Here is a 13,928-nt window from a genome sequence, read left to right as displayed (position 1 = left end):
TAAAGAGTCTCGTTGTCGTTTCCTCTGTCTCCTCCTCCGCCCGCTGCAGTCCATCCTGAAGAAGAGTGTGACCATGCTGCACACACCGTCCGTCGTGTACCACTACGACGAGGCCGGAGGGGGGCACTCGGGCCAAATCCACCACAACAAAATCAACACCATCTTCCAGGCGGCCAAGAAGGACCTGCTGCAGGTCATCCAGCTCCAGGTACTGTTATAGGAACAGCATTTCTCCCGTTTTATCAATCTAGGCTTTTCCCTCGGCTTCACTGCATCCAATGGAGCAAACGGTTCAGCCTGAAAAAGTTCAAATATTTCGTTAAATTGCCTTCTCCAAGCGGGAAGGAAATGAATTAGTCACTGTTACTCACTCTCTGTGTGTGTGTGTGTGTGTGTGTGTGTGTGTGTGTGTGTGTGTGTGTGTGTGTGTGTGTGTGTGTGTGTGTGTGTGTGTGTCAGGACCCTAGCCTGCTGGAGGGAAGAGTCACTCTGCGTCAGGTCAAGGCAGGCTGCATTGTGGCCAACCAGGGAGACCAGGTCAGTCTGACAGAATCTGCAAGTCCAAATTTTTTTCCCCACAAGTATATATATATATATATATATATATATATATATATTTATTATTATTATTATTATTATTATTATTATTATACACTATATACACTGCATATACTATATACACTATATACACTATCTTGCCACTGGGGGTGCACAAGCCAGTGTATCATTAGTGCCGGTCCCAACCCGGATGAATAGAGAGGGTTGCGTCAGGAAGGGCATCTGGCGTAAAAACCATGCCAAATCACATATGTGGGCAACGAATCTGATTTGCATACCGGATCAGTCGAGGCCGATATAAAAATACTGTATATTTGTCAATTTTTACATTCTCTTGTCAGTGGTTAAAGCATGCGAAATAAGCACAAAAGGTGTTGTTTTTTAGATCATTGAAGACAATTTAAACATTTGTGTGCTAAATGAACATTTCTGAAAAAGAATCCACAGCCATTTCTTCATTAAACTGATATTGTAGCTTAACTAGCAACACCAACCATTTCTAAGGCATAAAAAATGTGTTTGTTTTATGTGTGTGTTGTTGAAGAAGGTATTTTACACATTTTGCATATATTATGTTATATATTATGATAGACGGAGCAGAGTTCCAGTCAGGTAGAGTTTAAAGTTCATATCACACTGTTTAGTTTAGTTTCATTATGTTTGTAGCAATGAAGGGTGTGACTCTTTATTGAGATTTGGTTCTTGACCAGTCACTCGATAAAAACAGTCGTACCATTTGTGACCGGTCGATCGCTTCCAGCACGGAGTGGAGGAGGAAGGAGGAGGAAGATGAGTCGAGTGCCGTTTGGCGTGCCTTTGTTTATCTTCTTGAACTTAGGGGCTCATTGGCCAAAACGATAAACGTTTTTAATCGTGGTGCAGGCGGAATGTCCGACTCTCGCACCCCTGGTGCTGCGACTGGGCTCCTGGTCGGCTCTCGAGCCCCGTATGCGATATGATCCTCACTGCAAGCCAGACGCACGGTTAAAAAACCTTCCTGCCCTGAATAGGACCAATCAGCAGCACTCGGCCGATTGGGGACAGCTGTGTGGCCACCGGAACGGAGCCATGCTGCCGTCTGCAGCCGCGCCTTAACCACACCTCCTGGTTCGCCACACCATTGTTCGCCTCATTGTTCAGTTGGTGTCACGCACGGTGAACGAGGGAGGACTTCCTGTGAACAGTGAAAGAGAGTCAGAAGAGTCGGTTCAGCTCTGACTTGAAATTCTCACAAGAATCATTTAATTCAGACAAAATTATTCAATTTGGTGGAATATTGATATACTGTATAGACAGTGTATATATATATATATATATATATATATATATATAAGATATATATCAAAATTAATTGTGTCAAAACCCTTGGCCTTTTTCGCCTTGGACCTCAGTAACTCAAGTCCTCACTAACTATTTTCAGTTTATAAGTCGAAGATTCACTCTTTGCGCGGAGCGACTCCAGACTCCCAAGTCGTTTAAGATTTGTTCACTGTGAGTGAATAGTTTCTGAGTCTTGCGTCACTACTAGTAATATTGTCTCTTCACCATAATAATAACAAGCCCAATGAAAATCCCCTTCACTTATATTCTTTAATGTTTTCAGGATGTGAGCATAGCCTTCGTGATCTCTGGCTTCCTCAACGTGTACCAGCGGATGATCGACCGCGAGGAGGACAGCCTGCTGTTCGTCACGCACCCTGGGGAGATGGTGGGCCACCTGGCGGTGCTCACCGGGGAGCCGCTCATCTTCAGCGTGCGTGCGCACCGCGACTGCACCTTCCTCTCCATCTCCAAGGCACACTTCTACGAGTAGGAAACTCATATAAAAATATATTATTCTTTTTTTATTTCTACATTTTTATTTACAACAAAAATGTGTAGCCCACTACACACAATTTATCTCATTATATATCCTCTACAATTGAAGTCAGTTTAACCATTTACCTTAGTTTGTTTAATTATAGGTTTATAAAATACACTATTTTTGTAACGGCAGTTTCCTGTTGATTTACAAAGCACCATAAAATAATTCTGTTTCCCAAAATGGAATAATAATTGTGATAAATAACCGTGCTCACAATATTGACTAAAATTATCGTGATTATCATTTTAGCCATAATCATGCAGCCCTATTTCAGAATGATAACCGTAACTGTAGCCAGGCCAGAACAAATTAACTTCTACAGCCACAAAACACCCCGGAACAGAGAGCCAACCCACACTCGTCCAGAACGTTGAGGTGATTTGATTAGTTTCGGGAGCGGGCCGCTTTGTGACATCATGAACCGATGTTATATAAGTTCGGTTTCCGCATCCAGGTGCTCATTCGCACGGAGGGTTGTACTGTGTTGACCGCATAGCGGTTACTCCGCGAGACAAGCAACCAGGAGACGACAGACTGGGGGAGTCGATGCGGCATTCAATGTAAACTTGGAAAATCGTGCTGCATTTCAGAGAACCCGGAAAACTGTAATACGTACCTAACGTGACTAAACTGGACCCTTGTGTTGCTGACTGCAGCCTTATTCATTATTAATATTGTATTGTCTTTATTATATTATTATCAATCCTCAAATAATTCTCAAAATAATTGAATGATCCCTCTCAAATTGTCGGTCTTGAATAACAGCCCTTGAAATTAATTTAATTCTCAAATAATTCACTCACAATAGTTTAGTTTAGGGCGCTTTCTGTCAATGCTTATTTTTTCTTTTCCTGCTTTTTTCCTATTACTTGTGACATAGAGAACCACTAGAAGTACTAATCTACATCAGCATCCTTGCGCCCTTTGTGCCCAAGTAGAGGGTGCTGTAGAACCACCCTTATTTAATCACATTTTGTCAAGAAACATTTTTATATTATGACAGGATTTCATTTAATTAAATTGTTTCCACATATGTGAAAACAATTAAAACAGGATCATGCGCGAGGAGCCTAGGATGGTGCTGAATGTCGCTCACACGGTGGTGAAGAGGATGTCGCCCTTCGTCCGACAGATCGACTTCGCCCTGGACTGGATGGCTGTGGAGGCGGGCCGTGCCGTCTACAGGTCTGTCTGCCAAAACCCGCATCCATGGAGTTGTTACCTACGCTAGTGTTTCCCAAACTTTTTTCTGCCACGGCATACTTTTTGCAATGAAATAATCCCACAGCACACCACTATCCCGTTAACCACTAAAAATGTCAGAAACAAGTAGAACTTTGTTTAGCACGCAATCCTCGCAAGCGATTTGTTTGTGGTGAACAAATCTTTTAAATGATTCAGGAGTCGGGAGTCACAAAAAAGTGGGAAAGCCAGTTGACTCAAACTGAAAATAATTTCCCGGGACTAATTTAAAGTCCAAGGGAAAAACTTTTCATGCAAATTTCATATATCACCAAAATGAAAAAAATTGACCAGATCACATGATTCTTGAGAGAAGTAAATTCACTACTCAGAGTCAAACAGACTCTTATTCGCTGGAAGTCCTCCCTCGCTCATGGTACCTTATACCAACTGAACCAAATGAACGAGTCAGAAAATCGAACGACTCTTTTTACTGAGCGACTCATCAAGAACCGAATCCCAAAAAAGAGCCTTTCAAAACTCTCAGAGTGAAACTAGTTCTGCTGGAGCTGCTATTCTGGCTGGAACTGACTAACTAGATGAATTAGTGTAGCCTTGCAATTTTGATCTTGCAACACAAGAGTTCATTTCCATTGTTTCCTTTTTTTAAGTGGAATTTGAAAAGTTTTCACGGCACATCTGGTGAGCTCTTACTGCAGGCGAATGTGAGAGTTATTGGGACTTTTGAGGAACCCTTTATTTATCCCCTCACATTCAGACAGGGAGACAAGTCGGACAGCACCTTCATCGTCCTCAGCGGGCGACTCCGCTCCGTCATCGCCAAGGAAGAAGGGAAGAAGGAGCTGGCAGGGGAATACGGCCGCGGAGACCTTATCGGCGTGGTAAGTCGGACACAAACCCACTGACTTTGACTTTTGTTTTTTTGTAAACCCAAAAATTAATTTATAAAAAGAAAATCACACATTGATACTTTTTTGTTCTGAACGCCACACAATGCTTAGAACGATGCTTTCAATTCCAATCCTGACAAAAGTATTGAACTATACCTGGTTCTCGTATTCCGGTCAAGTTACAAATGGCATTTTGGCAGATATAACGCCTTTATATACTGCTAAAGCTCAAATGAGGGCTGGCGGCTTGAGGTGCTCTTAGTTCAGTAATTACATAACACATTACATAATTAAGGACTTGATTTCACAATAATACTAAAATAATCATTTTAATAATGATAATAATAATAATACTGTTTAGGATTATTATTACCACCATTATTATAAATAATACATTTTTCATAATTAATTGTAGTTATTACATATAATTGTCATAAGCATTATTTATTATTTAAATGTAATTATAAGTGTAATTTTATCAATGAATGTTTACTATTTATAATTATTGTGTGTGTGTATATATATATATATATAATTCAGATGTCGCTTGTCACATCCCCTGACATTCCTGTAATCAAGCACGATGGGATGCGGCTCTTGGCCTCTGATTTCTAGGCTAATAAATAACTAGTGCATTGTAGGGGTGGGTTGATTGATACCAAAAGTATCGATACTACCGATACCACGTCTCAATTTGATGATTGATTCTAGCATCAATAGGATTCATTCATCATCATCATCAGGTCTCTTGCTCGGTGACGGGGGCGACACCATGCGTAGAGCCAATCCGTTTCACCAATCTTCTCCATTTGGGTCGGTCCAGTGCTAGGCACTCGGCTTCAACAAGCGACAGGTCCATTTGGTGTAGGTCCCTAGTGACGGCATCAATCCATCGGGTGCGGGGGGCACCGCGGGGGCGAGGACTGAGGTGTTATAAATCCTTAGTTTGGTCGCTCTTGATATGGAGTGGTGTCTCCACAGCTGCTTCCAAACTGTTTTCATGGCACTGGCTGCCAGGGCACGCCTCCGCTTTATTTCTGGTGAAATGTTGCCCTCGTTGGTGATGATGGACCCGAGGTAGGTGAAGGAGGTCACAAACTCAACCTCCTCTCCGCTGATATGCAGCGGAGGGGGAGTGGCACCTCCAATGTGCATTAATTTTGTTTTGGGCCAGCTGACCTTCAGACCCAGTTTGTTGGCTTCCTCTTGGTAGGTTTCCAAGACTTCTTTTAACTGGTCAAGAGTGGAGCAGAATAGTGTGGTGTCGTCCGCGTATTCCAGATCTGTAAGGGTGTAACTGCCTAGTTTAACCCCAGGAATACCTGCACATATCCATTCCATCAGGTGGTCGATGATGCAGTTAAAAAGGTCTGGTGCAGCTACGCTTCCCTACCTCACTCCGCTGTTGATTCGGAACCAGGTAGAGTTTGTGCCATTGACACGCACACAGCTTTCGGCATCGCTGTAGAGCTTTTGGAAGAGAGAGATAATCTTTCTTGGTGCTCCAAGGATGGTGAGGATCTTCCAGAGGGAGGAGTGGTCCACGGTGTCAAAAGCTGCCTTAAGATCAAGAAAGGCAATGTAGAGGTGTCTGTTTTGGCAGAGCTTGTGTACCTTCTCAATGATGAGGCGGAAGGGCAGAGATCTGGTCCGTTGTGGAGCGGTTTGGCATGAAGTCCACCTGTTTGGGGCATCTTTCGCTTCTAATGGCCGGAAGGGCCCAGGTGAGAAGTATGCGGGTGAAGATCTTGCCTGGGATAGACAGGAGTGTGATGCCTCTGTGGTTGCTGCAGACCATTTTATCACCCTTATGTTTCCAGAAGGGGAGGATGATACCCCTGGTCCAGTCTTCCGGGGGGTGCTCAGTTATCCAGACATGATTGATGATTTCGGTGAGCCAGTCAATGGTTTTGTCACCGCCCAATTTCATAATTTCAGCTGTGATGTTGCAGATACCAGGGGCTCTGTCATTTCTCAGTTTGGTCAGAGCTTGCACAACCTCTACTTTGGTGACGGGGTCTATGCTGCAGTTGTCATTTGCTCTGGCATTTTCAGATGAAATGGTGAGAGTGGGGTCGGTTTGGGGTGCAGGGTGATGCAGAAGGTCACTGAAGTGCTCCTTCCAGCGGCTGATACATTCATCCTCGGAGTTCAGTATGATACCCTGTGCGTCCTTTACCTGGACTGCCTTCTGTTGGGGGCCTGATTTCACTCGCATCAGGGTTTGATACACTTGGGTGAAGTTGTTATTTTCGGCGGCAGACTCCAGGCATTCTGCTTCTCCTTGCCAGAGTCTCTCCCTGTTTTCTTGTATCGCGGTGTTGCTCTTCGGAGCTCTATGATTTCTAGCGTTGTTGGTGTTATCCAGGGGCGCCGAGGTGTATGGTGAGGGCGTCGGATGGAGTCAGCAGCTGCCTGGTTAATTGTGGACACGAAAAGGTTCCAGTTGGTGAGTTCTTCTTTGGCCAGGGCCTTATACCAGTTGGAGATGGAGGGGGTAAACACTGAGGTGATGGTTGGATCCTGGAGATGAGAGGATCTCAGTCGAGGTGGTGCCCGTGATGATGGAACAGCCTTTAACTTCAGTCTCAACTGGGCAACCAATAATCGGTGGTCTGTGTTGCCTAGCTGGGCTCCACGATACACACGGCAGTTGGTAACACTGGATTTCCAGCGACTGGAGATGATGTGATGATGTGGCCTTGCGGGTTTTGCCATCATTGCTATACCATGTCCATTTGTGTATGTTCTTCCTGGGAAACCACGGGTCTACAATAGATAGGGCCCCCGCACTGCATAGATGCTGGAGGCGGTCACCGTTGTTGTTGGTGATGGGATCTGAAGATTGTTTTGATGTTTTTGGTCTGCGAGTCCCGTGAAGCAGAGGAGACGGTGGCGTGGAAGTCTGCTAGCCAAATAGTGATGTCATCTAGCAGATACCCTCTGTATCTGCTGGATGACCAGATGTAGTTGATCAAAGAAAGCGCTCTTTGCCTGGTCGTCTGCGACCTCTGTTGGTGCATAGGCAACAATGACCTTTAACTTGCAGTGTTGGTGGTGGAAACGGGCCGTTAGCAGCCGTTTGCTGACTGGGGTCCATCCTATAAGGGATTTCCTAACATGGCATGGCATTGCTAGGGCGACACCATATAGCCCTCTGTTATCATTTGAGCCGCTCCAGATGTAGCTGTGGTCTCCCTCTTACTTCTCACCGCTATCGCGCCAGCGTGATTCGCAGAGTTCCGCGATGGAGATGTTGTAACGAGACAGTTCACGAGACAGAAGAGTAGCGTGTCCTGTGCGTCGAAGTGTTTGCACATTCCATGTAGCGACACGGAAGGGATGTCGGAGATTGATTGATTGATTCGTTAGTTGGGGGCGTGCAAGGGTCGATACCAAGGGTCAGTCCGGCTATTTCTGATTGATTTCGTAACAAGGAGATGTTCTCTGGAGTAGGTTGTTAGCCCACTGCCAGATAGCCAGCTGAGGGGGCTGCCCCTTTAGGGCCTGCTGGCCTGCCCTGAACCATTCTTCAACAGGCCCCTAGCCTGAGACCAGTTTGCCATGGGAAACCCTACCAGGAGCACAAGGCTCCAGACAACATAGCTCCCAGGGTCACGGGGACGCACAAACCTCTCCACCACGGTAAGGTGATGGTTCCCGGAGAGGTCAATAGGATTGATACTGGAACAAGAGGGATCAGTTTCTCTCAATAGATTTCCTCACTTGCGCTTGCTTGGTGCCTGTCACTGTGCAAAACAACGCACAACACCGGCAGAGAAGCAATGAGCGAAAGCGATCTGCTCCATCTCACCGTTCACCATTTCTCCAAACAAAACCAATAATAACAGTTTGTTTTGGGCAATTCTGGCCCTGGTTTTACTTGGTAACGGATCAGAACCAAATTATATATTTATCTCCCTGCACTGCGGATGTAAGTGACTCAGTCGCAAAGCACTGAAACCCCGCCCCGCTAATGCACAGAGTAGAGAGACTCGCTGTTCGCTTGTTTATTCTAAGTTCATAAATATTACAAATGTGCCGTGTCCAAATTCAACACTGCACGTCCTTGGGTCCTAAGCAATACACCCGCCAAGTGTGAAGTAGATCGGATGAACCGATACATACATACATACTGTCCATACAGAGGGTCCTTCCTTTATTAGTTAGATTACATTACATTTAGCAGACGCTTTTATCCAAAGCGACTTACAATTATTCAAGCACCAACGGACGCAGCCATCAGGAGCAATTAGGGGTTAAGTGTCTTGCTCAAGGACACTACAGCATGCTAGCAGGAGGAGCCTGGGATCGAACTAGCAACCTTTAGATTACTAGAGGACCAGCTCTACCTCCTGAGCTACCGTCCCACACATTATAGGCTCATAATGTGAAATGTTCCTGCCCTCCAGGTGGAGACCCTGACCCACATGAACCGTGCCACCACGGTGCACGCAGTGCGTGACTCGGAGCTGGCCAAGCTGCCCGAGGGAGCACTGAAGTCCATCAAGAGGAGGTACCCCCAGGTGGTCACCAGGCTCATCCACCTGCTGGGCCAGAAGATCCTGGGCAACATGCAGCAGGTCAACAGGCCGCTGGCTGGTAGGGTGTGTGTGTGTGTGTGTGTGTGTGTGTGTGTGTGTGTGTGTGTGTGTGTGTGTGTCTGTGTCTGTGTCTGTGTCTGTGTGTGTTATTGTTTCGAAATGTTATTAAGTTTTACATACTGTATCTGTTCATGAATTCCAAATCCCATGTTAAAGAATCCCTGTAAGGTGTAGACTGTTGACATTGACACTATATGGTAAGGTATGATAAGGAAGGAGGAAAGAAATAAGGAAATCTGTAGCTTCGATTGATTTATTAATTGAGCCGGCAAACTCCAAACATTGTGATATAATTGGAGTTTGTTTTCAATCACATCAGAATAAAGGTACACACAAGTGCGGCAGACATGGGGAATTCCTGCACCCAAATCTTCCATTTGAGAACTGTTTATTCAGGGTCTGGTGTCCCCAAATTATTGAAAGGAAAAAAAAAAAGTGAAAATGATGCTGGGCATCCACAGCAGCAGTTCCCAGTTGTGGGCGTGTGAAGCTGTATGAAAATGGGTGAATTTTATTGAAAGTTCACTACATTGTTTCATACCATTTTTCCCCTGCTGCCCCCTAGGGGCCGATGGAGGAATTGCAAGGGACCTGCAGCAAACCTTTTCGGTGGTGTACTACTGTACTACTGTATCTTCCCTTGAAGTGAATATGAAAATATAATTAGCGGTTTTGTGGGTCTTTTTAAGTGTTAACTATCAGTCAAATATATTTTTCCACAAAGTCATCATGTGTTTTTTTTATTACTCTGCTCTGGTCTCTATTTTTAAATATCAGAAATAATATATCAGAGATCCAGATTATGATAAATTTTGGATATCTGCTTATCATCATTAATTTCGACCACAAAATTGTGCATCAATTGCATGGCAGTAAACAATATTCTTATATAGTTATCACATGGCCCTATTATTTTTATTATTATAGTTACTTGTGTTGTACAATAACACAAGTGAGTTTGTGGAATACGACTTTCCCCTCCAGGTCGTGGTCTGGGCCTCCACACCCCTACCAGCAAGTGGGATGTTGGGAACCCCGTCTCCAACCTGTCCACGGTCACCATCCTGCCCGTCTCGGAGGAAGTTCCCCTCACAGCCTTCACCCTGGAGCTCCAGCATGCCCTCAGCGGCATCGGTACGCAACCACGCCCCCTCCAATTCCTCTTCTTCTTCTTTTTTTGGCTGCTCCCATTAGGGTCGCCACAGCGAATCATAAGTTTCCACCTCTTCCTGCCCTCTGCATCTTCTTCTGTCGCACCAACCACCTACATGTCCTCCCTCACCGCATCCATAAACCTCCTCCTTGGCCTTCCTCTTCCCTGGCAGCTCCATCTTCAGCATCCTTCTCCCAATATACCCAGCATCTTTACTCTGTACCTGTCAAAACCAAAAAAAAAAAATCTCAATCTCGCCTCTCTCTCTTTTTCTCTGAGCCGTCTAACCTGAGCTGTCCCTCTAATGTACTCATTCCTAATCCTGTCCATAGTCGTCACTCCCAAAAAAAATCTTAGCATCTACAACTCTGCCACCTCCAGCTCCGCCTCCTGTCTTATTGTCAGTGCCACCACCTCTAAACCATATAACATAGCTGGTCTCACTGCCATCTTGTAAACCTTCCCTTTCACTCTTGCTGGTACTCTTCCATCACAAATCACTCCTGACACTCATCTACATCCACTCCACCCTGCCTGCCTGCGCTTTCCTCTTCACCTCTGTTCTGCACTCAACAGTTACTTTGGACAGTTGACCCCAAGTATTTCAACTCATCCACCTTTGCCACCTCTACTCCTTGCATCCTCACCACTCCGCTGTCCTCCCTCTCATTCACGCACATGTATTCGTTTTGCTCTGACTGACTTCCGGTCCTCCTTTCTCCAGTGCATACCTCCACCTCTCCAGGCTCTCATCAAACTGCTCCCTAATCTCACTACAAATCACAATGTCTTCGGCAAACATCATATTCCATGGAGACTCCTGCCTGATCTCGTCCATCACCATTGACCACAAGAAAGGGCTCAGGGCCGAACCTTGATGTAATCCCACCTCCACCTAGAACCCGTCTGTCACACCTCCCCACAGTCACACTGCCCTCATACATATCCGGCGCCACTCTTACATTCTTCTCTGCTACTCCCTTACACCTCCTCTCTCGGCACCTTGTCATATGCTTTCTGGATGACACAATGCAAATCCTTCTGACCTTCTCTATACTTCTCCATCAACATTCTCAAAGCAAATATCACATCTGTAGTCCTCTTTCCTGGCATGAAACCATATTGCTGCTCTCTAAATATCACCTCTCCTCTTAACCTCGCTTCCACTACTCTTTCCCATAACGTCATACTGTGGCTGATTCAATTTATACATCTGTAGTAACTACAGCTCCGCACATTGTCCTTATTCCTGAAATTCGGTACCACTTCATTCTTTTCCACTTCTCAAACATCCTCTCACTTTCCAAGATTGTGTTAAACTGTCCATTTAAAAAAATCCACCGCCATCTCTCCTAAACATCTCCATGCCTCCACAGGTATGTCATCTGAACCAACTGCCTTTTCCACTCTTCATAGCTGCCCTCACTTCCTCCTTGCCTATCCACCGCACTTCCTGATTCACTATCACCATGTCATTCAACCTTCTCTTTCTCTCACTTTCTTCATTCATCAGCCCCTCAAAGTACTTCTTCCACCTTCAACACACCCTCCTCGCTTGTCAACACATTTTCCATCTCTATCCTTCATCACCCTCACCTGCTGCACATCCTTCCCAGCTCGGTCCCTCTGTCTAGCCAACCTTCAACTTCCACCATTTGATCCTTGGCTCTGCCTTTGCTCTCTTCCTCTTTGGATCTCCAAATTCATCCAACAGATCAACATCCGATGCCGCCTCGCTACGTTCTCCCCTGCCACCACCTTGCAGCCTCCATTCTCTTTCAGGTTGCACCTCCTGCATAAGACATAGCCCACCTGTGTGCACCGTCCACCACTCTTATATGTCGTTCCTCCCTCTTCTTGAAATACTCATTCACCACAGCCATTTCCATCCTTTTTGCAAAATCCACCACGGTCTGTCCTTCCACATTCCTCTCCTTGACACCGTACCTACCCATCACCTCCTCATCATCTGTGTTCCCTTCACCAACATGCCCTTTGAATTCCGCTCCTATCACCACTCTCTCCTCCTCGGGTCCAATCTCCTCCCCTTCATCCAACTCACTCCAGAATGCTTCTTTCTCTTCCATCTCCCCCCATTTTCCAACTTCATATTCGTTCCTCTATCTGACACTCTCCACCTCCAACGCACTCTTGATATACTCTTCTTTCAGGATTACCCCATTTCTCCTCCCATCCACACCATGGTAGAACAGTTTGAACCCACCTCCGATGCTCCTGGCCATACTCCCCTTCTACCTGGTCTCTTCACACACAGGATTATATCTACCTTCCTTCTCTCCATCATATCAGCTCCCCTGCGCTTCCCCACAATTATACATACTGTATATTTATATATATTTGTCAAAGCTACACTTTATGTGGGAAAAATATTGGTTGGTTGGCTACAGAAAAAGCCCCAGCGAAACAATCTACAGTAGTAGACGATGGAAACCTGGAAAAGTAAAGACTCGCAAACAATTTGGTCGTCGCAAAGTGATCTTTGAAATGAGTTGGGAATCTGGAGTCGCTCTGGCAAAATATTTTTTTTTAGTTTGAGAATCTCGATTCTCATATCGACTCAAATTTAATGTGACTGATTTACACTCTGCATTCCACCTAAATAAATAATTCTGCCAGAATGAAATGGTTCCCGCGAGCAATCCGTTCGTAACTCGTAGCCAACAACACTTTGGTGAACACTCTCGTTCGACATTCACCAAAAGTCCTCGCTCGCAGGCCTGTGCGTTACGCCAACTGACTCAAATGACGAGTCAGAAAATTGAATAACTTTTTTTTGCTGAATGGATCATCAAGAACCGACTCTCAAAAACAAATCGAACATTTTCATCGGTACTCAGAAGCTGACGATTGTGAGGTTGTTAAGACTTGCCTTAGTGATCTCATAACACAGGAAATACATCCATAAAAAGAAATAAATCAAAAGTTATTTTGAGAGCCCCAACGGTAAAACCCTTTTTTTGTATTTTGGCAGGTCCTACTTTACTCCTGACCAGTGACATTATCAAACAGCGTCTGGGCTCTGCTGCCCTGGACAGGTATAGACTTATCTGGTTATTTGGTTCACTCGTTATATACAATATGTACAGTATATTCACTCGTTTCATATGCCTCATGATGTGCGTGGCTCTCTAGTGTCCACGAGTACCGCCTGTCTAGCTGGCTGGGACAGCAGGAGGACATTCACCGTATCGTCCTCTATCAGTCCGACTCCAGCCTCACGCCCTGGACACAGCGCTGCATCCGCCAGGCTGACTGCATCATCATCGTGGGCCTGGGCGAGCAGGAGCCCACTGTGGGCGAGGTGAGGCAGGGGAAGTGACCCTGGGAAGTGCCAGCCAGTTTTGGAGGGGGTTTGGGCTCGCTTTCTGGAGGGGGGCATGGCTGCTGTCCAAAGCATTAGACCAGTTAACTTCCTGTTCCTTGACCATCCATCCAACTCTTTGTCATCACTCTTCGTCATAGCCGTCAGAGCCTTTCTGTTAAATAAATGGAACACGACGGAATACCTTGGGGAGAACATTGTACCCCATACCCTGTAAATAGACTGAAAAAAGTTTTGTTGCTATGGTACATTTGCAACAAAATGCAGGTAAGCTCACTTGAACATCAAGCAGGGTCCGCGAAGGGTAAAGCTA

General features: G+C 45.4%; 1 protein-coding gene across 1 annotated transcript in view; it reads left to right on the top strand.

The window, feature by feature from the left end:
* Positions 1 to 13,928, top strand: part of pnpla7b (patatin-like phospholipase domain containing 7b) — a 35,991-nt gene that overhangs the window by 9,930 nt on the left and 12,133 nt on the right. The window contains exons 15-23 of the mRNA XM_080003675.1: positions 50 to 208; positions 460 to 537; positions 2,162 to 2,367; positions 3,476 to 3,607; positions 4,383 to 4,506; positions 8,928 to 9,117; positions 10,104 to 10,253; positions 13,265 to 13,328; positions 13,426 to 13,594. Of these exons, the coding sequence (XP_079859801.1) occupies positions 50 to 208; positions 460 to 537; positions 2,162 to 2,367; positions 3,476 to 3,607; positions 4,383 to 4,506; positions 8,928 to 9,117; positions 10,104 to 10,253; positions 13,265 to 13,328; positions 13,426 to 13,594 (1,272 nt within the window). The remainder of the gene's footprint in view (positions 1 to 49; positions 209 to 459; positions 538 to 2,161; positions 2,368 to 3,475; positions 3,608 to 4,382; positions 4,507 to 8,927; positions 9,118 to 10,103; positions 10,254 to 13,264; positions 13,329 to 13,425; positions 13,595 to 13,928) is intronic.

This window comes from Zeus faber (genome assembly GCF_960531495.2).
Source record: "Zeus faber genome assembly, chromosome: 7".
Lineage (NCBI taxonomy): Eukaryota > Metazoa > Chordata > Actinopteri > Zeiformes > Zeidae > Zeus > Zeus faber.
This window is presented reverse-complemented; position numbering and strand designations above follow the sequence as displayed.